Below are 27,707 nucleotides of genomic sequence, written 5' to 3'. Positions count from 1 at the left end.
GGACAGTAAGGGACATTATGAAAAATTCATTGTAACAAAAGGCCATTGTCTCTGAAACGATTAAGAGTCATTGATCATTCTAAGGCAACATGAGGAAGGCTTTTGGGTAGAGAAGACCCAATCTAAGTCAGAGTTACTAAAAATGGATGGTGGTTCTCTTACCACCAGCAGACTCCACTCATTTGGGCAATGATGTAACTGAGCCAACTTGTCAACTCATAGGTCCCCAAAGAGGAACATATGTAACAGTAGTGTCTCAGTCTGTTCAGGCTATTATAACAATATACAATAGACTTGTGGCTTACAAGTAACAGAAACTTACTTCTTATAGTTCTGGAGGCTGGGAAGTCCAAGATTAAGCACTGGCCAGTTTAGTGTCTGGTGAGGACCTACTTCCTGCTTTATAGTCCTATCACTTCTTGATTCGTAGACAACCATCTTTTAGCTGTGACCTCACATGGCAGTTGGAAGGCATGAGGGAGCTCTCTGAGGCCTCTTTTATAAGGACACTAATTCCATTCATGTGGGCTACCCCCTTCATGACCTAATCACCTCCCTGCATTCCCACCTCAAAATACCATCACACTGGGCATTAGGTTTTCTGCCTCTGAGTTTCAGGAGGTACCTACATGTTCAGTACCCAGCAACTAGCAACCATCGTGTAGTTCATATTGCATATCTTCTCATTTCAGACTAGCTCTAAGCACTTTACCTTTATCATGTACATTCCCAAAACAACCTTGGAAGGCATGGAAATCTTTTAAATCCCATGCAACTTTTACAGATGAGAAAAAGTCATCAAAAACATCCGTAAAAAATTTGGGAGAATGTGGTAAGGGTCTATGTTTCCAAAACTTGCATTTAAACTCTGGAAAGCAAGGTGTCTAAAAAACACAGGTGGTGGGGCTGAGGTGATTGTTCTTGGCACATCTCCACCACGCCCTGTTGGTGCTGGTTTCAGAACCTCCATAAGCCTCCTATACTCCAAGTAGTAGGCCATGTGACAGGTGGCAAGAATGAGAGATCAGGAGAGTTATTATCTGTTTCTCTCCATCATGAGCCCAGGGCATTACTGCATGTGCCTGACACGAATTTCACTGCCTGTTGGCTTTGAAAGTCTTGAGATTCTTCGTTGTGACTAGGCGGGGGATTTGGGTGGGAGAGACAGGCGGAGTGGAGTGAGGGACAGATATAGAGGAATAGAGCCTTTGTACTTGAGAGGCTGTCAAAATTGAAAGTGCATTGTGAGCAGCGAAGACAAGGTTGGTTGTGTTAGCCATCTGACACCAACACGGGAAGGATGGGCAGACACTGAGAGCATGGTCTGCTGATACCCCAGCCCTGACGCACTGCTGTGCCAGCCAGCCGGGGGCCCTATAGAAACAAACCTTTAAATTCCCATGTCTGTCGTCCGAGAGACAGCCAGAGCAGACAGGAGAGCCTTTATAACTAGTCCCAGACAGGCAGCTATCTGTTAGCGCAAGCAGAAGAGTCTGGTTTACTTAAACAAGCACGATTTCTTTAAAAACCCTCCCTTTCTGGTTTTAAGGTGAGAAAGAAGCTTGACAGGCAAAGTCATCAATAGGACATTAATGTTAGTTGCTTTTACACATATTGTTGGGGGTATTTTATATTATAAACTGGGTCTGTGGGACATAAGTGAGTGATCAAAATAAGAGTCAGTGATTTTGCCTTTAAAAAATCTCAATAATTATTTCATCATCGGATCAAATTTCTGCTTAGATTCACCAGTTGAGGCATTAAAATGGTTACTAGGTTATCTCAGTGACAAATTTTGATTGACCTGATGGTGGTCAGATCCACTGCTTTGTACCTGACCTTTAAATAAATGGTCTTTAAATAAATAAATAGAAAACCACTTCTCTAGGGCAGAGAGAGAGACCTTTCCAGGAAAACATTTTTGCCTATTCAATTGCCTACCGCCTTGGGCTTGCTCATCTTTGTACTTAATAGAAATTGTTTGATATGAATTGGACTATGATCTAGTTGAGCCACAGACCTTACCTCCATCAAGACTCATGCTTTTGAAGTAGACAGTTCATTTTCAGGGCTGCAGAAAACACAGTACTCTAAACATCCTTCTAGAAGGATGGTTTGCCCACAGCTCCCCTGGGGAAACTGAGGGAGACTGTCTACCTGGCTATATAGGGAATTCAGCCAAATCCCCACCTTCCACAGATTTTCCTTTTATTGAGTTCTATCACCAAAATGTGGAGCTTCCTGGGGGGAATTTTTCATAGACAAGGAAGAAGAAAATGGTCACCCAAGATTTAAACAGGAAGACACTCGAGATTTAAAACCATACACACCAATGTTACTATTCAAGTTGCATTTGCCTCCTGTATCAGATGTGTTGCTGACTCTTATTCACCACCGTGCTGGCACAGTGGTGCGTGTCAGATCCTTCTTGGGTGACCCAGAAGCTTTGATCAATGGTTAAAGTGTGTTGTTGTTGTCGTTTTTCTCAAATGAGATTTATACCATCAAAGGCATGTCTTTGAGATGGTATCAGGATCCTGTGTTGTGAATCAGGATCCTGTGTTGTGAATCTTGAGACCTTGGTTGCCACCTTCTCAAATGGTCTTTGGGGCTCAGACCTCTAGCCTCCATCACTGCCCCCTGCCAGACCCCTGCACTTATTGCTGTAAATCCATCTGGGGGTGGACTCTGAATCTCACTTATTCTTGCTCATGCCTTTCCCATAGGGCGGGGGTGACGTTCTCCTTTCCCCCTTTATCAGTGAGCTCTCCCTAACCCCCCACGTCTCAGAGAAAATGGCCTTGACAGGGAGATATATCCTTTTTTTATAACCTCAAAAAAGGATAGTATAGAATTGCACCAGCACATCTTGCCATGTCTTCTCAAGACTGTAAGGTCTTGAAGAAAGAGCTGTGCCTTCATCTTAGCAGCACCAGCACCCATCATCCCACCCTCTGTGCCGGGTGCTGAGTACGTTTTTGTAGAAAGGATGCATAAATGAATGAGCAAATAAATGTTCAGAGTTGACATTAGCATTAATAAAACTCTGTCATTAGCAAAAATATATATTCATTAGACAGAACAGAGTTACTTAAAAAAAAACTTCCACCTTCAATTTCCCAAAGCCATCCTTCACCAGCTTCTCATAAGCACTGATGCCAGTGAACTTGCCTTATAGTACTGTACCAACAGTTTCCCTGCCTTAAGGCTGGTGGGGTCCTGCTGCCTCAAGGGTACCCACTTAATCCACATGCCTCGTTTCATCCACTAACTTTTGAATTCATTAAAAATGTCTCTTATGGATGTCATCCACAACCTACTACCAGTTTTCTTCTTCTCTTCATGCTGACTCCCTTTTGGCCAATTTCTTCCCTTTGGAAACTGTTCAAGTCATTTTGTTCCTAAAAGTAGGATATTCTCAACACATCATCCTCAGAGCCCTAGTTCCCGAATACTAACCACTTCCATGGCTCAAATTATACAGTTTCTAGTCCATGAAGTTTGCTGTTCATATTCTAGAGAAGCCATTGTCTGCTGCTTAAGACCATGTAAACTCATTGCTGGGGCTGGGAGACTGCCGGCCTTTAAGGAAAAATATTCACTGTTCTCCATTGGTTCATGCCTTGTCCATCTCAGGAAGAAAATTAACGAAAGAAGCAAGTATCCTTTTTACAAAATTCCAGACATTCGAAATAATTCATCCAAATGTAATTCATAAAGAGAGTGCATTTCAAAACCTGATTTTGAAAGCTCTCCTGAGATGGCCAAGAGGCCAGAACCAAACTGTTATCGATGGATACACCTGTCTTCCCCAATAATCTTCCTGACCACGTGGCTGATTTTTCACTCAACGCTGTCTTTCCTGGTGAGAGAAGGCACCTGGATTTTTGAGTCTCTCCTGGAAATCCATAGTTTTAACCAAACATGGCAACCGCATGGCAAGAAGTTGGCTTGTGCTGAGTCTTTGTTGCTGGCATTGTTTTCTCTGGTCATTGCACCCGCTGCAGACATGGCAAATGCATTTGCTGATGGGAACTGCTGTGAGTATGAGTTCAGCCATCCAGGAAATATTTTTTCTGTACATTCTTGGCTATTGGAGCCATTCATCACGGCATCGCTGCCCTTGTGCCTTTGCCTAAACAGAAATGCTTGTCATGAAGCCACTCTCATTCCTCTATAAGAGGCCCCAAAACAGAATCAAAACCATAACTCAAAGAACATTTATGTACAATTTATGACCAACTGTCAAGCTAAACGACCCTGACAGACTCCAAATCTGCTTTAGAAATAATATGATGCTTTTTATCAATTTTTTCCTTGCCCTTTATGGTTGCTTTGTTTAAATGTTAAATGCTGAATTAAGTGGGGCTGTATCTCCTTTGGGAAAATGAAAATTCATGGAAAGATACTAAATTGGAGAGTTTCAGCTGTTCCCACTTTTAAGAGCTCTGACAAGAAGGGGAGAAGTTTTATCATAGAGCCTTTTTATATTTCCTCAACTTCACATGGGGCTCCCTCTTCTTTGGCATCAATATTGACTGTTAAGCGGTCACACCCTGTTCGGAGTTGGAGACCAGACTTTTCATGGACCATTCAGCTTGGAAATTGTTTAGGGAACAGTGCAGCACTTACTTGTAGTGCAAGGCTGTTTTTGTTAGGAAAGTCACAGCAGGAATGGTCACTAAAGACTTGATGGACAAGTGTTCCTGAGAGATTTTCGCAGGCCTGAAGAATTGTCCAAAGCAGGGGTCTTTCTTAGGATATAAGATTTCAACCTTATAAGGGAAAGCAATTCTGACATATGCTGTAACCTAGTTGAACCTTGAAGATAATTTAAGTGAAATAAACCAGACACAAAAGGACTTGTACAAAATACTGTATAATTTCACTTATGTGAGGTGCTGAGACCAGTCAAATCCATAGAGATGGAGACTGGAACAGCGGGTGCCAGGGACTGGGAAGAAGGGGGGCTGGCAATTTGTTTAATGGGTACAGGTTTCAGTTTTGCAATATGAGATTAGAGATGCATCCTACAACAATACAAAAGTACTCAACACTACTGACCTTGACACATAAAATGCAGTGAAGATGGTAAATTTTATGTTACGTGTATTTTACCACAATTTTTGCAATGTTTTAGGTATGAAAAAAAATGTCAAATTTTGAAGACCAAAAAGGAAAAATGACATTTGCAAGATATAGTGGATATTCTTTACTGGCAGAAGTTTGAAGAGTTGACACAAGAGATTAAATTTTTTCCTTGATGTTTATCTACTCTCACAGAGGAGGGGGTGGAGAGGACAGAGAACGGGGGAGAGTGTAAGGATCTAATAATATTCCAAGGAAAAATTTAGTACCCCCACGACTTTCGTTTCCTTGTTTTTCACAAGACTATGTGCTTTTCTGTCATCGTGTACAGAACAAGGTCTGATGGGTTTTTGACAAAGAACTATTGATGGCGTGTCTGTGTGAATTGCCCTAGCATTGGTCACAGCCAACTTCTGTGGGACCCACTGCCCCCGCTCTACAATACACCCCAGTGTGCTTGGCCATTTATGAAAGGTCAGAAATGAACTGAGAAATGGGCTAGAGTCAAAAACATGTGGCCCTATAAATATCAGAGTCAGACGGCTTCTTCCATTCTCTCCCGGCTGCCCCTCACCACCTCCTCGGTGCTTTCTCCCTCGCCCACAGTTGGGGTTTCCCTGCATTTCGCACAGCACCTCAGACTGGGGAGCCGTAAAGAGCCGGCCGTGGCTGGTTTCTTTACCTGGTGACATCACTTCGCATCCGGTCTGGTCCCTCATGCTAGAAAAACCCAGCTTTCTCCTTTAACCCTTGAAGGTTTCTGGCTACGGGGCTCTATCAGCGCCGTCTGTGATGTTCTAGTCCCCGTCCCGCTGGTGCCAGTCCCACCTGTGGCTCCGTCTGACACCTGCTGTGTTCTCTGAGCTGAGGAGCTCACGGGCGTGGGTGTCAGTGGAGCCTCCTCGCGCATCGGAGCGTTCACTATGACGTTAGCTGCCAAACTGGAAGACTTCGAAGTGACGCTGGAGCATCTGCTCATGGATGTGTTTGTAAGTAAAGGCTTTCCCTTATTCTGCACAACAGATCCCCTTCTGCACCCCCGCAGTCTTCAGGACTCTGTCCCCATTCCCGACTAGGATTCTATTCCGCAACGGTCCAGTGCTCCCACAGTGGCTTGACGTGTGCTTATGTGCCTTGAGGGGACAAAACCATAAAGTCGCTAAATGCCTGAGTGTCAGGGAATGGTCTGTACAGGTGACCTAGCAGGGAAATGGCTTCTGAGAACAAGCAATGTGCGGGAGGCTGAATGAATGGAACACATTTGCCCAAGAGAGGAAAGCAGCTTTAGAAGGTATTCCCTAGGAGACGCGGATCTCCTGGTGAAGTGAAGTGATCATTCCAGAAAACAAAAGGGAAGGTGGGCTCAACATACTTTATTTTTCCCGCGGAGAATGCTGAGGGTGAGGGTAGAGAGAGCTCATCGCTCTGCATAGAGCCCCAGCCGCTGGATCCTGGCCATTTTCCTAGAGATTAGGTCACCAGTGCTTCCTCAGGAACGGGTTTTATGGCGTGAGGCGGTTTGAGCGACTGATTTTGAAAGAAGCGGCAGCTGACAAAGGATACTTCTATTCCTGTGATGATTTTAGAAACACAATCTTTGAAAACCCCTGGCATCCACAGCAACTTAAACATCGTTTCTGCCCCAAACCAACCACAGTCGTTCTTACTCTTTTCTTGGGGATTTCTGTTGGTGATAGGTCTGTCTGTTTTGTATTATTGATGGGGGTTTAGGGAGCTTCAGACTGTGTGAAGCATGCAGGGGATAGTTAGCAAAGAAAGGTGTTCTCCTTCCAAGAACAACATTGGTTCTCTCCTGGGAAAGGCGGCAGTGGTCCATCTGAGGACCATTCAGTCTGCGTCTCAAATCTGGAAAATGCTGTGGGGGGTTGGCTCTTTCACTATACATCACTAAGTCCCTTTCAGGAACTTTACAGGGAATGGTGTGTTTTGGCAGCCGTTAGAGTCTGGGGCTTTTTTTTTTTTTTTTTTGAGCTTTATTAATTTATAATCTGTCATCTATTTGAGGCAACATTACACTGGCAGGATTCCCGGAGGGAACTGCCCTTTCCAGGCTGGATACCGGAATCCCACTACCTCACATTCATTCTGACCGGAGGGTCAGGAAGTTATGCCTTCGAGAAGGAATGTGTCAAGAAGGGAGAGCAACCTTCTGGATTTCCAGTGATGGGAGGCTCCTGTCCAGCATCACGATTTTCTGAAGTATAAGTAGAGATTGAGTAAGAGGATGGGAAGTTTCTTTGGCGGCTGATACCCTCTGCCCAGCAACCACAGTCTGCCATGGTGGTGGCTGGTGGTAAGTGGCTGTAGGGTCTTGTGTGGGGGCAGTCAGTGACATACCAAGGGGTTGGTGTGAGTTTGGTCACCTCAGGGAAAAATTAATTAAGTAAGAATTTGTTTCATTTAAATACCACAAAATCATTAATGTAGTCACCTTCTCTCCTTACCTGCCCCCCCCCACTTTTACCTTATTTGGGAACTCCCAGATACCCTCTTCCCTAGAGGAAAGTGCAGTCACATACTCCTCCTTTTCTGTAAATACAATCCATAATTTCATTGCCCCAGTTTAGGTCCTTACTACCCCTCACTTGGGCTAACCATCTAATTGTTCTCCTGTATCCACTATTTTTCCTTCTGTTCATTTCAGATTGTCATCTTCAGATCAACCTCTTTATATGTTATTTTATTAATTGCTAAAAAAAATATTTTTTAGACTAGTTTGAGTTTCACAGCAAAACTGAGCAGAGAGTACAGAGATTTCCTATACATTTCCTATTCCCACACACTCACAACCTCTCCCACTACAGACATCCCACAGTAGATTGATACATTTATTGTAATCATTGAGCCTATACTGACACACCATTATCACTCAAAGTCAGTAGTTTACATTAGGGTTCACTATTGGTGTTACACACACTATGGGTTGACTGTAATTGACTGACATGTATCCACTACTGTAGAATCATGTAAAATAGTTTCACTGCCCTAAAAATCCACTGTGCTCTACCTATTCATCTCTCCTCCTCCCTAATGTCTGGCAACCACTAATATTTTTACTGTCTCCTTTACTATTTTGTCATTTCCAGAATACCATATAATTAGACTGATATGTAGCCTTTTCAAATTGGTTTCTTCTCTTTAATGATATGCATGTATATTTCCTCCATGTCTTTTCATGGTTTGATAACTCATTTCTTGGTGTTTAGTAATGGGCTGTTGTTCAGATGCACCAAAGTTTATTTATTCATTAACCAACTGAAAATATCTTGGTTGCTTCCAAGATTTTGCAATTACAATACATGGCTATAAACATCTGTGTGCAGGTGTAGATGTAGATGTAGGTTTCTACATCTTGTGTAGATGTAGGTTTCAATACATTTGAGTAAATACCAAGAAGCTCAACTGCTGGATTGTGTGGTTTAAATGTTTAGTTTCGAAAAATATCAACAAACTATCTTACAAAGTGGTTATGCCATATTGCATTCCCACCAGCATTGAACAAGAGCTCCTGTTGGTCCACATCTTTGCCAACCTTTGGTGGTGTCAGTGTTTTGGATTTGGGCCATTCTAATAGGTATGTAGTGGTATCTCATTATTATCCTAATTCGTAATTCCTTAATGATATATGATGTTCAGCATCTTTTCATATGCTTACTTTATCTGGCTATCTTCCTTGGTGAGGTATCTGTTAAGGTCTTTTGTCCACTTTTTAATCTGGTTGTTTATTTCCTTATTGTTGAGTTTTTGGAGTTCTTTGTATATCTGGGATATCAGCCATTTGTCAGGTAAATCTTTTACAAATATTTTCTCCCAGTCTATGGCTCTTCACTTGGCAGCTTTTTGCAGAGCAGCTTTTCATTTCAGTGAAGCTCAGCTTATCAGTTATTTTTTTCATGGCTCTTGCCTTGGTGTTATATCTAAAAAGTTATCACCATATCCAAGGTCATCTGGATTTTCTCCTATGCTATCTTTTAGGAGTTTTATAGTTTGGGGTTTTATACTTAAGTCTAAATTTCATTCTGAGTTAATATTTATAAAGGGCATAAGGTCTAGATTCTTTTTTTTTTTTTTGTATGTGAATATTCAGTTGTTCCAGCACAATTTGTTGAAAAGATTGCCTTTGCTCCATTGTACTTCCTTTGCTCCTTTGCCAAAGACCTGACTATATTTATGTAGGTCTATTTCTGGGCTTTCTAATCTGTTTCAGTGATCTATTTGCCTAGTCTTGCACAAATACCATACTGTCTTAAGGTAGCTTTAGAGTAAGTCTTGAAGTTGGGTGGTGTGAGCTCTCCAATTTTTTTCCCATCAATATTAAATCAATTAATTTGGATCTTTTGCCTCTCCATATAAAATTCAGTATCAGTTCGTTGATATCCGCAAAATAACTTGCTGGGATTGATTGAGATTGTGTTAATCTATAGATAAATTTGAGAAAACTGATATTTAGACAATATCATGTCTTCCTATCCAAGGACATGGAATAGTTCTCTAATTATTTAGTTCTTTTTTGGTATCTTTCATCAGAGTTTTCCCATTTTCCTCATATAGATTTTGTACATATTTTGTTTAAACTATACCTAAATGTTTCACTGGGGAATGCTAACATAAATGGTAACATATTTTTAATTTGCAGTTCTACTTCTTCCTTACCAGTATATAAGAAAGCAATTGACTTTTGAATATTAACCTTGTATTCTGTAACCTTTCTATAATCACTTATTAGTTCCACAAATTTTTTTTCAATTCTTTCAGATTTTCTACATGAATAATCATGTCATCTGTGAACAGTTTTATATATATTCTTTCCCAATATGCATTTATTTTATTTCTTTTTCTTGTCTTATTGCACTAGTTAGGACTTCCAAGATGATATTGAAAACCAATGGTGAAAAAGACATCATTCCCTTGCTCTTGATCTTAGTGGGAAAACTTTAAGTTTCTCACCATTAAGTGTGGTGTTAGCTGAAGGCTTTTGAGGATATTTTTTTCAAGTTAGGAAAGCTCCCCTCTCTTCCTACTTATTTAAAAGCTTTTGTCATGAATAGGTGTTGGATTTTGTCAAATAGTTTCTCTACATCTATTGATATGATTATGTGATTTTTCTTCTTAAACATTTTATTCTTGCATTTTTTGTTACATTATTTAATTTTTTAGTGTTGAAGCAGCCTTGTATACCTGGGATAAATCCCACTTGATCATGGTATATAATTTTTTTGTACATTGTTGTACTCAATTTGCTAATATTTTGTTGAGAATTTTTGCCTCTGTGTTCATGACATGTATCAGTCTGTAGTTTTCTAGTAATGTGTTTTTCTGGTTTTGATATTAGAGCAATGCTGGCCTCATAAAATTAATTTGAAAGTATTTGCTTCTATCTTCTGGAAAATATTGTGGAAGATTGGTATAATTTCTTCCATAGATGTCGGACAGAATTTAGCAGTGTACTTATCTGGGTCTAGTGCTTTCTGTTTTGTAAGGTTACCAATTATTATTTAAAAAAATTTTTTTAAAGATTTTTGTCTATTTGTCAGAGAGAAAGCAGAAGCATGGAGAGCTACAGTCAGAACAGGCAGAGCAGGGAAAAGGAGAAGCAGGTTCTCTGCTGAGTAAGGAGCCTGATGTGGGACTCAATCCCAGGACCCTGGGATCATGACCTGAGCTGAAGGCAGATGCTTAACTGACTGAGCCATACAGGCATCCCAAGGTTATCAATTATTGATTCTGTTTCTTCTTGTGTGAGTTTTGGCAGATTATCTTTCAAGGAATGGATCCATTTCATCTAGGTTATCAAATCTGTGGGCAAGAGTTGTTCATAGTGTTTCTTCTGTTATCCTTTTAATGTCCAAAGATGTCTCCTCTTTCACTTTTGATGTTAGTAATTTGTGTCTTCTCTCTTTTTTAACTTATCCTGGCTAAGCAGCTACTGCTTTTATTGATCCTTTCAAAGAACCATCTTTTGGTTTTATTGATTTTCTCTATTGATCTCCTGTTTTTAATTTCATTGATTTTTGCTTTAATTTTTATTATTTTTTCTTTTGCTTACTTTAGATTTAATTTGCTCTTCTTTTTTATACATTCCTTAATGGGAAGATATTATATTACTGATTTTTAGATCTTTCTTGTTTTCTCTTCTAATTTATGCATTCAATGCTATAAATTTCCCACTAGGCACTTCTCTCACAGCACTCCACAAACTTTTAAAAGTTGTGTTTTCAGTTTCATTTTGTTCAAAAAAATGTTTAATTTCTCTCTTTTTTTTTTACTTTATTTATTTATTTGACAGAGAGAGATCACAATTAGGCAGAGAGGCAGGCAGAGAAGGGGTGGGGAAGCAGGCTCTCTGCTCATCAGGAAGGCTGATGAGCCTGGGTCAATCCCAGGACCCTGGGGATCATGACCTGAGCTGAGGCTTTAACATGCTGAGCCACTCAGGCACCCCCTAATTTCTCTTTAGATTTTTTCTTTGATCCATGTATTATTCTGGAACTATGGTGTTTAATATCCAAGTATTATCTATCTTTTTTGTTCTTGATTTCTAGTTTAATTTTGTTGTGGTCTGGGAGAAGACACTGTATGATTTTTAATCTTTTACATTTGTTAAGGTATGTTTTATGTCTCAGAAAATGGTTTATCTTGGTGAATGGCTCATGTGAGCTTCAGAAGAAGTGTATTCTGCTGTTGGTGGGTGAAATAGTCTATAGACATCCATCATATCCAGTTGATTGATGATGTTGTTTGGTTCAACTATGTGCTGAACTGAATGTATGCCTGCTGGATTTGTCCATTCCTGATAGGGAGTACTGACATGTCCAACCATAATAGTAGACTTGTTTTTTTCTTGTAGTTCTATCAGTTTTTTCTTCATATGTTTTGACACTCTGTTATTAGGGGCATATATGTTAATGATTGTTATGTCTTCTTGGAGAATTGACCCATTTATCGTTACCTAATACTCCCTTTATTTCTGATAGCTTTACTTGAATTCTGCTGAGTCTGAAATTAATATAGCTACTCCCACTTTCTTTCAATTGGTTGTAGCATAGTTTATCTTTCTCCATCTCTTTGTTTCCTTTCTATGTGTCTGTGGATTTCTTATAGAAAACCTATAGTTGGGGCCTTTGTTTTGATCCACTTTGACAATCTCTGTCTTTTAATTGTATATTTAGACCATTGACATTTAAGTGATCATTGATATTGTTAGATAAACATTTATTATATTTGTTACTATGTTCTATTTGTTGTCCTTGTTCTCTGTTCCTAATTTTGTCTTCTATACCTTCCTGCTTTTTGTGATTTTCATTAAGTATTTTTATATAATTCCATTGCCTCTCCATTCTTAGTATATCAATTATACCTTTTTTTTAAAACTTCTTTTTAGTGGTTTCCCTAGAGTTTGTAATATACATTCACAACTAATCCAAGTCCACTTATATTTAAAAAATTTTTTTTAATATTTTATTTATTTATTTGACCGAGAGAGAGGGATCACAAGTAGGCAGAGAGGCAGGCAGAGAGAGAGGGGAAGCAGGCTCCCCACCGAACAGAGAGCCCAATGTGGGGCTCAATACCAGGACCCTGAGATAATGACCTGAGCTGAAGGAAGAGGCTTAACCCACTGAGCCATCCAGGTGCCCCACCAAGTACCCCTGTAAATAACACTATACAACTTCATAAAAAGTACAAGTACCTTATCTAACAAAATATTTCTAATTCCTCTCCCCTCTGTCCCTTGTATCATTTCTGTCCTTTATTTCACTTATATTTAATATATACTTACATATACATGCATGCATATACATAAATACATGAGCATACATAATCAAATGCACTGTTACTATTACTAGGTTGAACATACTTAAATGTTACATCTTAACTGGCTTAACTCAGTTGGGTAAGCATCTGCCTTTGGCACAGGTCATGGTTCCAGGGTCCTGGGATCAAGCCCCACCTTAGGCTCCCTGCTCAGTGGGAAGCCTCCCCTCCCAGCTCCTGATTTCTCTTGCTATCTGTCTCTCTCTCTCTCTCTCAAATAAATAAATAAATAAATAAATAAATTGTAAAAAAAAAAAAAAAAAAAAAGAACCAGTAAAATTTTATTTTCTTGCTGTTTTCATTCTCTGATCCTCTTCTTTCTTTACATAGATCCAGATTTCTCATCAATATAATTTTCTTCCTCTCTCAAAAACTTGCTTTAACATTTCTCATGTGGCAGGTCTCCTGGCAACAAATTTCCTCAATTTTTGTTTGTCTGAGAAAATCTTTATTTTTCCTTCAGCTTTGAAGAATAATTTCCCAGGGTACAGAATCCTAGGTTGGTGGACTTTTTTTTTCTCAATACTTTAAATATTTCACTCCACCTTCTACTAGCTTGCATGGTTTCTGAGGGAAAGTTGAATATAATTCTTACTTTTGCTTTATGGTAGGGAAGATTTTTTTTTTTTCCTCTGGTTTCTTTCAAAATTTTTTCTTTATATTCCATCTTCTTGAGTTTGACTATGATATACTTAGGAGTATTTTGGAGGTTTTACTGTTTGGAGTTTTTGTGTGTTGTTTTTGTTTGGAAAGAGGCATTTATCTGGTTTGGTGTTCTCTGAGCTCTCTGGTTGGTTGGTTTTGTGCTTGACATTAAATTTGGGGAAATTCCCAGTTATTATTTCTTCAAATATTGCTCCTGTTCCTTTCTTACTTCTCCTTCTATTTTCATTATGCATATGTTTCCCATTATGCAAATGTTACACATCTTATAGTTGTCTTGCAGTTCTTGGGTATTCTGTTTTTCTCAGTCTTTTTTTTTTTTTTTTCTTTTTCCTTTTCCATTTTTGGAGTTTCTATTGGCATGTCATCAAGCTCAGAGATTCTTTCTTCATCTGTGTCCAGTCTACTAATAAATCTATCAAGTTACTCTCTTCTTTTACAGCTCTTGATCTCCAGAATTTCTTTTTGATCCTTAGAATTTCCATCTCTCTGTTTACATTAGCCATCTATCTCTTCTTTCACATTGACAACTTTTTCCATTAAAGCCCTTAGGATATAAATCTTAGTTAATTTTTTAGTTCCTAGTCTAATAAATCCAACATTCCTGCTATATCTCATTCTTTCTGTTGCTTGTTCAGTCTCTTCAGACTGTGTTTTTTGCCTCTTAGTATGTCTTGTAATTTAAAGTGGACATGATGTACTGTATGAAAGGAACTATGGGAAATAGGCCTTTAGCAATGTGGTGGTAAGATATGGGAGGAGAGGCACTGTATAGCCCTATGCTAGTTCTCAGTCTTTTAGTGAACCTGTGGCCTTGGGATGTGAACCACACCACAGTTTCTCAGGGTGCTTTTCTCCCTTAGGTGAGACTGGATGGATGGAGGGGCTAGAATTGGGGATTTCCCTTCCCACACAAGGAAAACTAGAGCCAGCTAGAGTTGACTATTTCACTTCCCCAGGGAGGCTCCTGAGAAGGGTTTCCCTTCCCCATTGTTTATGCTTTCATAACGAGGTTTGTCCTGAGGGCAAGTCTTGTTAAAGACAGGGTGCTCTGATGTGTTTCCATGTACACATCCCTAAAGAATATGGAAAAAGAACTTTAAAGTTACATGAGCAGCCCAGCATCAAGTCTCAATCCCAGCTCAGCACCATGTCCTACTCACATGACTGTTGGCAAGCATTTAATCTTTCAGAGCTTTGATTTCCTTATCAGTGAAGTGTAGCTAATGTTACCCAGCTTACAGGATCATAGTGAAGATCTAAAAGAGGTAATTTCGAGGAAGTGCCCAGGGCCATGCCTGATGCAAAGGAGGTAGTCATGAGTTAGTCATCATTTTCCCTTTGCCTACCCCTAGAAAATGCATCTGTTTCAAACCCTTAATTGCAGTAAGTCATTTTCTGTTTCTCTACCCCTTTACCCCTAAGCTCTCTCTCCCTACTCACCCTCAACCTTCTCCATGAAATTAGCAGAGGTTTTATTTCTGTGGAAGCACAGCATTTACTTATCAATTTGAAGCATTGATGAATTTGAAGCATTTACTTCAATGCGAGGCCATCCTCCCTGCCTGCTCCCAAAATGCAGGAGCTACCTTGTCCTGAGCTCTACACCTGAGCACATGGAGCCCAGGTACAGGCCTGTACTAGGCTGCTTTTGCTCTCCAGCTGGGTGAGCCTTTCTCGGGTGGAGCCTCTGAGCAAGGTGACTTTGGACTGCCTTGCCAGAGCCATCTCCCGGGAGAGAGCCGGAGAAAGTACCCAACATCCCACAGGGCTTGGGAACTTGACATCTATAGGTCAGTGATTCTCCTGTCAGCCTTGCTAGGGAATATAGGCTTCTGTTGTGAGTCTGATTGTCTAGAAAAAATATTTGCCTCACAGTCCCATCAGCCTTGGGTTTCCTCTGTTGCTCATAACATGCTCATTAGGATGTCATCCCACTATCTCAAGAACAGCTGTTTCCAGATTGTCACTTCCTTTCCAGGATTACCAGGGGCCACCGGGGGATTTTGTGGGAATTCAAGGCTTCTGCAAAATGCGATAAGAGGGACATATCAGACCTGGTGTTTCATAATTAGTTGTCACCACTCTGCGGCTCCTGTAGCTGCTGCAGTGCCGCTGGCCTCGTGAGAGGAAATAACACATGTGTGTGTACACGAGTGTATTCATGTAAACACACACACAGTGTCACACCAAAAGTAATGCACACGGAAGGTCCAGTCAAAGTACACGGATGACTCTTCAGGACTATCTCCAGAATTGTCACCAGTGCCTTGCTGATGTATTTGTCCTGTTTCCTTCTGTCCGTGTGTCCTCATCTGGTTTCATAGGATTTAAGGTTCTTCCTTTTCAGGTATAGCTCGGAGGTTTCTTATCCAGCAGCCATTTCAATAGCAGATCCATGGCCTAAGAGCCCTGATGCATACACTGAAGGAAAGGAAAATGTGGGAAATCAAGCAGGGCTCCTGAAACATTTCTTGTCAGATTCAATAACCCAGTACCTGAACTCCAATCTGTCCATTTAGAATGAGGCCAGACAGTTCCAGCTCTCCATCCTGCAGCCCGGCTTCTGTTGTCAGCACTCTGGACACACTTTCTCAAGGCCATCAGTGACCCTTCAATGCCATACACTGCTCCCAGCCCTCATCTGCTCCCACTCTCTGGAACATTGCTCCTCTGTTTACAATTCAGCTCATTTTTAGCAAAATAATACATGTTCATGGCAGTGTTTGTAACATTCGAAAGTTGAAGAGTACTACAAGGCCTATAAAGAAAAATATCAGGCTTCCAACCCTTTCTCCCGATCTCTGAGTCCTCTCCCCAAGGACATCCCTTGAAAGATGAGGCTTTAACTCACTTAAAGCGCTGCTCCACATCCCTACAAATACCCATGTATCTCTTTCCCTTGATTTTTACCGATATATCTATATCACAGTTTAAATAAAAATTGAATCTTATTATGTCTACCAATACATTGTTTACAGCAGGGTACCACTCAAGATAAAAAAATTCAAGTTAGATGGGTATCACTTTCTTGAAAAAGGTAACTTGTAATGACTCCCTGTTGCTCACAGAATAAGGTCTAAAATATATTTTTCTACAGAATGCATGTCAGAACCTGGCTCTGATGGCATTTCTTATGCCTTTGTTCCCACACATGTGATACTACAGTCTCATTTAATTTTCTCAACAAGTCTATTATCTGCATTCATGCTATAATTCAGGTTTGAAATTCAAATGGAGTGGAGGACCCCATGTAGACAGTAGCAGCGAGCATCCCCCTTGCATCCTCACTGACATTTCAGCAGGTGTCTGTTGTATGTCTTTTACCCATTCTGGCCTTGATCTTCTACTTTGTAATTTTTTCTCATTTTGACTTACGGGGTGTTGGTAGCCCTCTAGGGCACACTTAACATAGACCCATTCCCATAAAGTGAGATTTCTCAGTACCTATCTTTTTGACAGATCAAGTGCTTTCCTTCCTTGCCTTGGGGAAATACAGATCATGTGACTTATCCCAGAGACCCCTGCGCAAATGGGCACTTGCCTTTGGGAATGACATGATCCTGGGCACAGGACTGGAAGCAATCTGATGGCCCCAAAGAAGGCCCTTCTCTTTGCAGCATCAGAGGGATTACTTGAGCTGAGACCACCATTCTCCTATTGAAGAATATTACATTAAACTTCTCTTCCTGGAAAAAGTAAGCCTAGAAATTAGAAGCAGATTAAAAAGTTGATCATTTGCTACCCAGTGCTTATCTAAGACACCTGAAATTTGAGAGCCAAGATAATAAAATCAAAAGTCAACATCCATTGACTCTGTTTGGAAGTGTACTATATATATTCAGCTAATCCTGGGTCGTCAATACCATAGATAAGAACATTATTTATTTTGCCATTCTGGGTGCAATTACACAGTTTACCCTGTGCAAACTGCACTTCATAAAAATGGCAAATCAATGCTAGTTATCAAAATCCATCCACATGGATGGATAGCCCATGAAAAAGAGCTTTGCAAAATGGTCTCGAAAGCCAATCTACACAGCCAGCCCCACATGGGTCAGCTTATGACCTGATTAATCACACAGGCATCCTGGCAATCTTATCGATTTCTCAAGACCTGGACATGACATCACTTCTAATAGCACAGGCAATAAGCCATTACTACCATGCAGAATAGCCATTATCCCAGGCTGCAGCCATTGATTGCCTGACTTAGTCTCATGCTGAGAAGGGCAAGTGGAACTCTGATGGGGGCAAATCATATCCAGGGCAGATGTGAAGGACTTTCATATGGAGGAATCATATATCTGCCCCTTGCAAGCAGGATCTCTACCTGCTCCCTCCTTTTCCAGATGAATAATTGAATAATCCTGCCAGCATGCCGATGAGCTAGAATTTGATGTCCGTGAAGCAAGGGATGCTAAAACAATATGGACTAATCCTCCACAGAGGCCATTAATATTTTCCACTTGACATTCTTTACAGCGTGATCATTGCCAGAAAGATTGAATGAGATTCTGGGATGCCTGTTTAGCACGTGAGTTTTCCATGCAGCAAATGCTGTATTTTCTTCCCTACCCCGGAAGAATGTAGTCTGGTTTCCTTTATGATGGAATGTGTATTGTTGAGTTGATGGGAACGGGGGTCCTATTCTGGGGTAATTAATTCTCTGCTCCTAGTTACTCCAGTGAAACTACTGAATAAGGTGTTCTCAAGGTTCCAAGAAGAAGCCTCTTTACCACCAATATATGTGGCTAAGTTGGACGACCTTTAAAGAATGCAGACAGATGAAACATGGATGTCACGGGGGATTATGCATGAAGAGGCGGAGAGGTGGATGGTGATATCCACAAAGGCTGTTATGTCGAGGCAATAGGGAAACAGTGTGCAGAAGTAAGAGTGGAAAGTGTGTTTGAGTGTGTGTGTGTGTGTGTGTGTACCATTTACAAAGAACTTTGATAAATTTTATTTCATCCTATTGGGTAGCTGTTCGGTAACCTTTCAGGTGTGAATCAGGTGAAAGGTTCTTTTATTTCTTACTTCTCTACGGATACCTCATCACAGAGGGAACTAAGTCTGAGGAACAAAAGCAAACTCTTCCAAAAAGAGTTTGTATCCTCAATTCTTAGCTCAACGCCTGATACACAGTAGTTATCTAGCAAGTCCACCAGTTATTGGACCCTAAAGCCTCTTGCAGAGTGACCCTAGGCAGGTTACTCCATTTCTCTCAGCCTCAGTGTCTCCATCTTCCTCTAAGGAAAAGGAAAGTGCTTACTTGATAGGATGTTATAAGACTTAAAGAATTAATGTATCTAAAAGCCTTTAGAATAGTGTCTGCAAAAGACTGTGCCATATAAGGGGGTTGCCATTACTCTGTTAGACACTCAATAAAGTAACTGTTGAGTGAACCATGCAGCATAAACAGTAAAAGGATATTTTAAAATTGGTTTAGACAAGGGCAAGGCCAGTAACATAGAGCTTGGTATGGAATACAAGAAGAGCACAGACAATGTAATCTCGGAAGCAAGTAGTAGGCTCATCTCAGTCCACCAGACCACTACCAGCAATAATAATTAGGAGTCAACCTGAACAATTCACTTCAAACTTCTTTTATTTTCTTTGTCTGGCTGGTCATGGAGGAGAACTATTAAATAAAGCCCAGAACGTAGCCCAAGTGGACAAGGGACACTTGAAAGAGGCTGGAAGGAAAGGAAGGAACGAAGGAGAGAAGCAGAAGGGAGAAGAGGAAGGAAGAATGAATGGAAAGGCAAGGAAGGGAAGGAAAATTTTATCTGCCTACCCACCCTAGGTGTAATTATAACTACAGTTTCTTCCAAACGCCATAAGAGAAGAAAAATCTGTCCAAAGATGGAAATGCCAACAATGCGCTCCATCGATGCAGACCTACATTAAAACCAAGAGAAGCCTCAACTATCCTGCCCCAGGGAGAACTGTGCATAATCTCGCAGGCCTTGAGCATGTGAGGTCTGGTGATAACTGTGTTGCTTGATATCTTCCCCTTGCTCTTGGGGATATTGGATTTCGTGTTTGGCCTAAATTCCAGCCACTTTTCAAATACAAAATTATGGATGCAGGCAGCATTTCTGTTTGCATAACCTCAGTCAGAGCTTACTCTAATAAAACGTGACATGAATGACCTAGGTTAGCTGAGTTAGGAGCTAATGGGAAGGGTGATGGGGCATTTAAAGAAAGACAGAGTTTCCCTTCCCAGCTCCCCTCACTCCTACTCCAGGAATGTTCCAAATTGCTGAGGAGTTCTTTGTGTGTGTCTTTGTTTCAATCTCAGCCCATTTATCCTCCCACCTGTTTTATAGGATAACAGTTAAACGCCGCAGACTTCATTCAAGGCCTGTCTTCCCTTCCTCCACTCAGGGCTGCAATGGGAAAGGCCAGTGTGTGGCTCTTGGCTTCCTCTTCTTGTCACTACTCACGGGCTCTGCTCACCGAGCTGCCTCTAACACATCTGGGGTCTCTCTGTGGGGCTGAAAGACACCCAAACCCAGCTCTTGTCCTTGTGAAGTGGAGTACCTTATGGGCTCTTTGAAGACCCTGCCCTTTTCTTACCACTGTTTCCTGGCACAACTGATATCTTTTCTTCCACTTAGTCATTTAAGATCACTTCTTGCCCCACAGACCCAGTCTCTTTCTCCTGAGGTTCCCTAGGCCTTCATACAATGCACTGAGCACCTTACCAGACCAAGACTAGCTCTCTCAGGCACCCACATCTGACCCAAGACATTGGGATTGGAGATACTTCGCCTACACCATTCTTCTCTTCCCGTGGCTGTCACCCATGCTCAACCAGTCCCCATCCCTTGAAAAGCTCGCTGTCTGCCTCCCAACAGGCTCCTCAGAGCCCCTCACTGGGCCTGAAGTGAGGGGGCAGCAGGTCCCACCCTCCCTGTTCTTCTGACTCATTTGCTGACAGACCACAGAGCCAAGTCAACACAGGGCCTCAAATCTGGTCTCAGACTTTCCTTTATACACTTCGAGACGTGTAGAGGAGAAGGAGAAGGAGGGAATGGTTGGTATCTGTGGTCTTCAGACCTCTTATGAAACTGAGAGAGAGTCTGCTTTCAACAGGCTGCTCAATTCACAACAAAGAATGGCTTGAGATGGACGTTAGAAGAGTCATTCACACCGTCAGCTTTGTACCTATGTCCTTAACGTAAGCGATATTTCACCTTTTACCAGAGAGAGAATGAAAGGCAAGGGTAACATTTCTTGAAATGCTTCTGTCCTTATTTTCCAGAAGGGAGCTTCAACTCCCCTTCCCAGCGCTGCTCGGGTCATTGCCCTTTTTCCCCTCATCCCAGCTCACATGGGCCCCAGGCTGCCTTCGGGCCAGGAGCTTCATTCACTATGGCACCCCACTGTACCCACTGTGTGACCTGTTACGACCTTCCTCCCACCCCCAAAACCTGGCCCAGACCTCTCCGCCTTGTATCCCTTCTCTCGGCATTCTGGCCAAAGAACAAAATAAAGCCGACTGGACGAGTTTACCTAGTACCAGTGATCACAAGTCTGAGGTGAGATACGCATGCATGGGGAGCTTCAGCGGGCCAGAGAGATGAGCCTCCAGATGGTCATTTCAGGCACTGGGCCACAGTTGGGATGAACACTGGAGGCTGCTAGGCCAAGGCATAGTCTGGACAAGAGGCTACAGTGACCATTGTCCCTGTTTCTGTTCTCAGTTCTCAGTTCTCGGTGTCCTATCAGGAACACCCCCGCCGCTGCCACACACACACCCCTCCCATGGCTTCACAGCAGTGCAGTACGCTCAGTCGCTCACCTGATCTGCATCAGCTGCTGCACCCCTGCTCACACACTCAGCAGTGAGGTCTCTCCTCTCCTGTGGCAGCCCCCACTAGCTCTGGTGTTGTCACATGCTTTCTCTCTGACAGGCCATTATCCCCCAAGCCCCCACTTCCACCTCATGCTATTCATGACCAAGAACACCCATTGGATTTGATACATCTTGCTTTGGTGTGTCAAGACCATTGATTTTCCTGAAATATGGTTCAGCTGATCCCTATGCATTTTCATTCCAGAGTTTGAATGTAAACACTTCCACTGAGATGGGAAGGAAGTGTTCAAAATAAGCAAATAAAAAATCTCTGCCAGCCTTGGGTGCTGTACTCTAAGGGCATCAGATGCAGCTGCGTCAGGGGCTCTAGAGCTGAGGTGGGTCTTCTCCACCCCGTCTCCTGGGGTTCACTCACATTGCATCCCCTCAGCAAGCCCCCCACGTGTCCCATGGGCCATGACACGGCGCCATGGGTGCCCGGGGGATCTCCATGCCCAGCATCCTGGCAAAAACATGCTTTCTCTAAGTAATACTCTGTTTCAAATGTTTTCCCCATGCTTGTATGTTGTCTTTTAGTTACTCTATAGTCACCCTCTCCCAGTCCTTTGTTCCCATGTCTCTGGTCTCAGTGCTGATCCTGGGCATTTACCCTCAGATCTCTTCCTCTTCTCTCCCTCCCCGCCCTCATGGCTGTTTCCAGGGCTCCCAGTCAACTGGCTGGCATCAGTGCTATGGTTGGAGGATGCAGGTGGGAGGCTGGAGGGCAGTAGAAGGGAGGAGCAGGGCCTTCCCCGCTCCCCAGCTCTCCACTCCACCTTGGCCTATGGCTTCAGCAGTGATGGAGTCTCACCCAGAGGGACCACAGTGTTCCAGCCTCTACAAGGGGACCCTGGCCCTAGGCTCCTCCCTTTACCCCTCAGGTCAGGGATGGTCCTGCCTCCCCACTGAGCTGCCTCCCCAGCTCCTTTGGGCTTCTTTGCTCTTGCTATCACCCATGCTTCTTACCAAGGGACAGCAGAGCAGCACTTCCAGAGACTCTAGATCTGCTCCTTCTAATGCCATTTCCTGGCTTAAATTCTCTTTCTCAAAGGCAGCGATTTTTCCCCTTCTTTGTTAGGTCCCACAGACATCTGTCTTTTCGGGATTTCAAACCTGCTGTAATCTGATCAAGTCCTCTGTGTCATGTGAGGGTATAATGGACCAGGTCAGGCTCTGAAATAAAACATCTTGACTTTGGTTTCATCTTAGATCTGACAGTTCTAGCTGGGATACTTTGCTCAAATTATTAACCTCTCTGAGCCCCAGTTTCATCAGTTGTAGAATACTGACCACGAAGCTCATTTCTGCTGTGGAGATAGCCTTGGGTCACCTTCTAGCACACTGATGGGCAATTGCTATGTACTCAGTAAACGTCAGTTCCCCTCACCTCTCCTAAAGTGGTCATATCTGCAAAGGTGTGAGTGCATAACCGTTCCTGGGAAACATATTTGTATTATATTATAACAGTAGCCTTCTGAAATTAAATACTTTAGTCTCAATAACTAATTTTACATGTGTAAATCTTAAACATCCACAGTAAAACCATCAATACAATAGTTTTGGATAAGCTACCCTTTGAGAGCCTTCAGAACTGACTGAGGAGGTGGCTGGCTACTCTGTGGGGACGGCAGAAAGCTCCAGAGCCAACCTCCTCCTCCCCATTAGCTGGGAGAAGGAGCGGATGCTGATGTGAGAAATGATCCTGCTCCTCACCCCCCGGGGGGTAGAGTATATGGGGCTCAAATGTGTATGAGTCTGGCTCAGGATTATTTTTGTTTCAAATAACATTCTCTTCTATATGTATTTTAACCTTAATCAAATGCATATGTTTTTGTTTTATTTGCACTTAGTTCATCAAAGTGTCCCTTATGATCTGAACTATGCCATGAGGCCTTAAGCTCTTCAGTGAAACACTCATTAATACCCCTGGGAAACAGGAAGTTGCATTTAGTTAAATATAAATAAATTCAGTTCCCAGGGGATTTGCCCTGGCCCAGGTCAGGAGAGAGACAGTGACTTCTCAGCTTATGTGGTCCAGCACCCGCTCTCAACCCCCCCGGAAGGAAGCAAACCCAGGACTAGAGACACATAAGTGTTTTGAAAATGTGCCTGTCCTTTGTTCAAAACTGTTAGTAGTCGAGTGGGGTTTTAAGGAAATTCGATGCATTTGGCCAAATCATTCATATCAGTTCAGCTCTATTGCCACCCCAAAATAGTTGGAAACCAAGCAGTTCAGGAAGGAAGCGAGAAAAGAGGAAAAAAATCATATAAACCTCAACCACCTAGCCAGAGACGCTCCGCAAGTCGGGCTGAGGAACTTCCCGTCTCTCCTTGCTGCCGGCCTTCTCTCTCACCCTCTCACTGGCTCCCCGATGCACATATGGAACCAATTACGAACAAAGCCCGATTGTTGTATATTTGGAATTTCCCACATCAACTTGATGCTTTCTTTAACTGCCTCTTAATGTGTGTCTGCACTGGGTGACCAGACCCACGTATCCATCCTTCCCACCCCGCCCCCACCAGCACCCCCCTTCTGAGAGTCTTTCCTGGTTCATTTTCCAGCAGTGTAAACCTTCACTTCTTTCCCCTTGCACCCCACCCCACTTCCTATTAGAATCTTTGAATAAACAGAACTTTCTTTTCCATGGTTTGCAATAAACTGGTCTGCAGAGAGTAAATATAAAGCCGAATCCCAAAGCATGTAAGTGATATCAGGCTAATACTGAAAAGCATGAATTTCTACAAGGGAAATGGCATCCCTTTCATAAAACCCAGAATAGAGAGAAGCAGTGGATATAGAAATACATTACAAACAAAAAAACAAAAACAAAAACCTCCAATTCTGGAAGCCCCTTACTTGCTTTTCTTTATTGTAATTTTCTCTGTTATAGAGATAAGCAGATTTGGGAGGAGGAGAACAGAAAGAGGGGGCCATAGATGACGAATATATCAATTATAAAACATTACAGAAAAGTCAAAATTTCGGACATGTGTACCATCTTTCAGTGGATTGTCTGATCACGAATTACACACTATTATTATTATTATAAAAGAATAGGGAAACGTGATGAATGAATCTGAACTTCGTCCTTTTCAGAGCCTTGTAAAATCAAACAGAACTTCTTCACGTTTATTGGCACACATAAAAATAAATGTTCTATAACACAAACATTTAAATGAAGAGATGCCAAATGTAAGTCTGTCTCGTATATTCTATTCATCTGGACCACGTGATACCAGCATTTTTTTTTTTCCTTCTCTCACACTTTATCTTTGTGGACTACATTCACATATATAATTAATTGCACTCCTACATTTATTTTCTGTGCAGTGGAAAGCAGGAGAGAAAAACCAGATAGGCGCATCTGATGCTCAGGGTCATACGTGTAATTTATGACTGCGAACAGGGATTCCTCCAAGTCCCCAGTGCGTTATGTCATGGGTCTGCAAATATTTTTCCTGTGTTCGGAAAAGAGTGAAATCAGAATGCAGGATTTCACATTAATCTCCGCACCAGATGGTGATATTCCAAATAGTCTTTTTAAGGTGAGCATGTGACCTACTGTATGGCCGAGGGGCTTTGGAGTCACGTGATGGAATGAATAATACGACTGATAGAGCTTCGATTGGACAACTGACCTGGTTACTGTCTGTAGCCACGAGAAGCAAAGTTGACATTTCTGGATCACTGTCCCCAGAGGCGTCGCTTGCCAACTTCTGAGACATACAGTCTCACCGAAGGACTGACAGGCAGGGACAGACAGGGGGCTGCTAACACCGTGCTGCCGAAAGCAGGCTGAAGTTGGAGAACTTGGGCTATTTTTCTGCTTCCCCATCCCCCCGCCTCCCGACAAACCACATCTTGACTCATATGGTCGAAAGAAAAAACTCTTTTCGGTTATTTGATATTTGGGAAACCTCCAGGAGACCATAACTTAGTTTGGAGGAAGCCTTGTCTCTCACTTTGCTGGGAACACACACACACACACACACACACTCTCTCTCTCTCTCTCTCTCTCTCACACACACACACACACACACACTCTCTCTCTCTCTCTTTCTCTCTCTCACACACACATACCCACACACGAACGCACACACGCAGCTCTACACCATGGTGGTTCAGGCTGCAGTGGCTCCGAATAGATCTCAAAGACTTTTACTGAAAATTCCTTATGGATCTCTGAGAAGACGCAGCGTGGAGAGGGTAAGCGACGTGGCGGGCTGTTTGTTTTGCGTGGAGCAATTGCTCCAAAGAAAAGGAGACGTTTGTTTTCATTGTACGTAGCATCCCTTCTGGTCTCCCTGTTTTCCTGAAATTTTGAGTTCCTAGGACTGTAGAATACAGTGCCATGTGTAAATTTTTTTCTTAACACAGAATGATGAGAAATTTGAAACAAATTTTTGCCAGCTGTGCATGTGGGGGTGCCGTGAGAGATGAGATAGGAGCGAAGAGACTGGGGTGGGGACTGCCCTTTGGAGTCAGGATGGAAGATGTGAGTGCCTGTGGAGAAAAGCAGGGGCTGCAAAGAGATGCATTAGTGTGACACAGCTGCGGATTTCCTCTGTGGGGTGACCGTGTCTTCCAAGACGGCGCTGATGATGTTAAGGAGCTTTGATGCCTGGAGGGTTTAAATTATGCCCCCATTGAAGAAAATCCCCTCTGTGGTGGTATTGCTGTTTCACACACCTTGCCATCATTTTGGATTTTTTTCTTAATACCATGGATTTGGGCTCAAAATGACTCTGTTAATTTTCTGAAACATGGTTACTTTTTGGTAACCCCTGGCAGAGATGATCTGTAGAATAATAAGGATTTGTCCTTCTTTGGAATGACCAAGGCACTTTTGGGGATGACTGAAGGTGATGACTTTGTAGGTCTCAGAAACCCCAAAGCTCCTGTTTGAATGATGGCAGTCCCCTCTGTGAGCCGTGGAGTCTACTTAAACATCCTAGTTTAAGGTGTGATCTAACAGCCATAAGACAAATAACTTCACAAAAAGCTTTCTTGATAGATAAGCAACCTGCTGCATCTTATAAAGGGGAACCAGGTTGAATTTGAGTCACTTTTTCTGGCTGGTATACTTACTACTTGGTGATTTTTAAATTTAAGGAAAACACAGTTGAAACTTTAAAATACAAGGGTCTATTAGAATGAAGATGGGCTTGATTTCCTGACTTGTGATGAGTGACATTTCTTTCTGCCATTTGAGTACTGTTGGGGGGGGGGAAGCTTTACTTCCTATTCTGTTTGTGTGTAGGTCTTTATTTTGAGACAGATCTCTTGTGCTCAATATCAGAGTCATCAGCTAATATACAATAAATGCCTATCACATGCTCCTGTCTATACCAGTGGCTTTAGAGCATAGGACTAACAATTACAGCAAATGTTAAAAGTATATCAGGCTTATATTGAATATGACTTTAGGTTTGGTTGAAAATTTTCTGACCTTTGCAGTAACTAAGTTTATATCATGTGTTCCGTTCACAACTAGTCATTTAGAAACATGAATTGAACAGACCGGAGTTCTGGAAACTGGCAATACTGAGGAGAGAGTTATCTGGACATAGGCACAGAAAAATTCCATAGGAACCTTTATTTAACCATTAGAATCTCCAGATGGATATTCGATAGATCATGGATTTTTAATAAATCCTGATATATGCAGTTACCATTTCTGTTATTCATTGTTAACCAATTTAAGAAAAAACTGACAGCCTGTAAACACAGCATCATACATAAAACATTGACTCATGTGTTGGCATGTACTTACGTTGAAAACACGCAGACCTATTTTTTGCCCATGGGCACACACCCGTGCTGCACGGGTCTTAGACCTGCAAGCTGCTGGCCCCTTAGGAGAAAGCACACACACATCACTGGAGCGTCAGACATCCTATTCATCTCGGCTGCTAGAGGTGAAGCGAGAGGGTTGGGACACCATTGCTCACAGTAAGAGCGCCCCTGCATTCCTTATGAGCCACCCATCTCCCCTTCTACACTAAGGAAGGTTGACGCTAATTGGAACCTATGATGAATGTGTCACTTCCAACTGGGCATTTTATATTGTTGCTGACTTGATGACAGTTTTCAGAATCAGAGTCAAGCATTTGAGTAAAATGAAGGCAGGAAAGGTGAGAAGTGGCATCTGCTTTAAGGGCAGATACTGGGAACTAGCACTCTTTTCTTGGGACTCCCTGAATTAAAAGCAGCAACACCTTTTCCAGTTACATCAGCAGCCTAGAGGGT

General features: G+C 42.1%; 1 protein-coding gene across 6 annotated transcripts in view; it reads left to right on the top strand.

The window, feature by feature from the left end:
* The window catches only part of FRMD4A (FERM domain containing 4A), a 604,393-nt gene that overhangs the window by 272,942 nt on the left and 303,744 nt on the right, over positions 1–27,707 (top strand). The window contains exon 1 of one of the 6 annotated variants that reach the window (XM_082739514.1): positions 25,434–25,664. The exons of 4 other annotated variants lie outside the window; for them this stretch is intronic. In XM_082739514.1, the coding sequence (XP_082595640.1) occupies positions 25,572–25,664 (93 nt within the window). In that variant the 5' untranslated portion in view covers positions 25,434–25,571. Of the gene's footprint in view, positions 1–25,433; positions 25,665–27,707 lie in introns of those variants that run through there. One more of the 6 variants, XM_082739501.1, reaches the window with a different exon arrangement.

The sequence above is a fragment of the Mustela nivalis genome (assembly GCF_964662115.1).
Source record: "Mustela nivalis genome assembly, chromosome: 7".
Classification (NCBI taxonomy): domain Eukaryota; kingdom Metazoa; phylum Chordata; class Mammalia; order Carnivora; family Mustelidae; genus Mustela; species Mustela nivalis.
The sequence above is the reverse complement of the archived record's forward strand: the minus strand, read 5'-3'. Positions and strand labels throughout refer to the sequence as shown.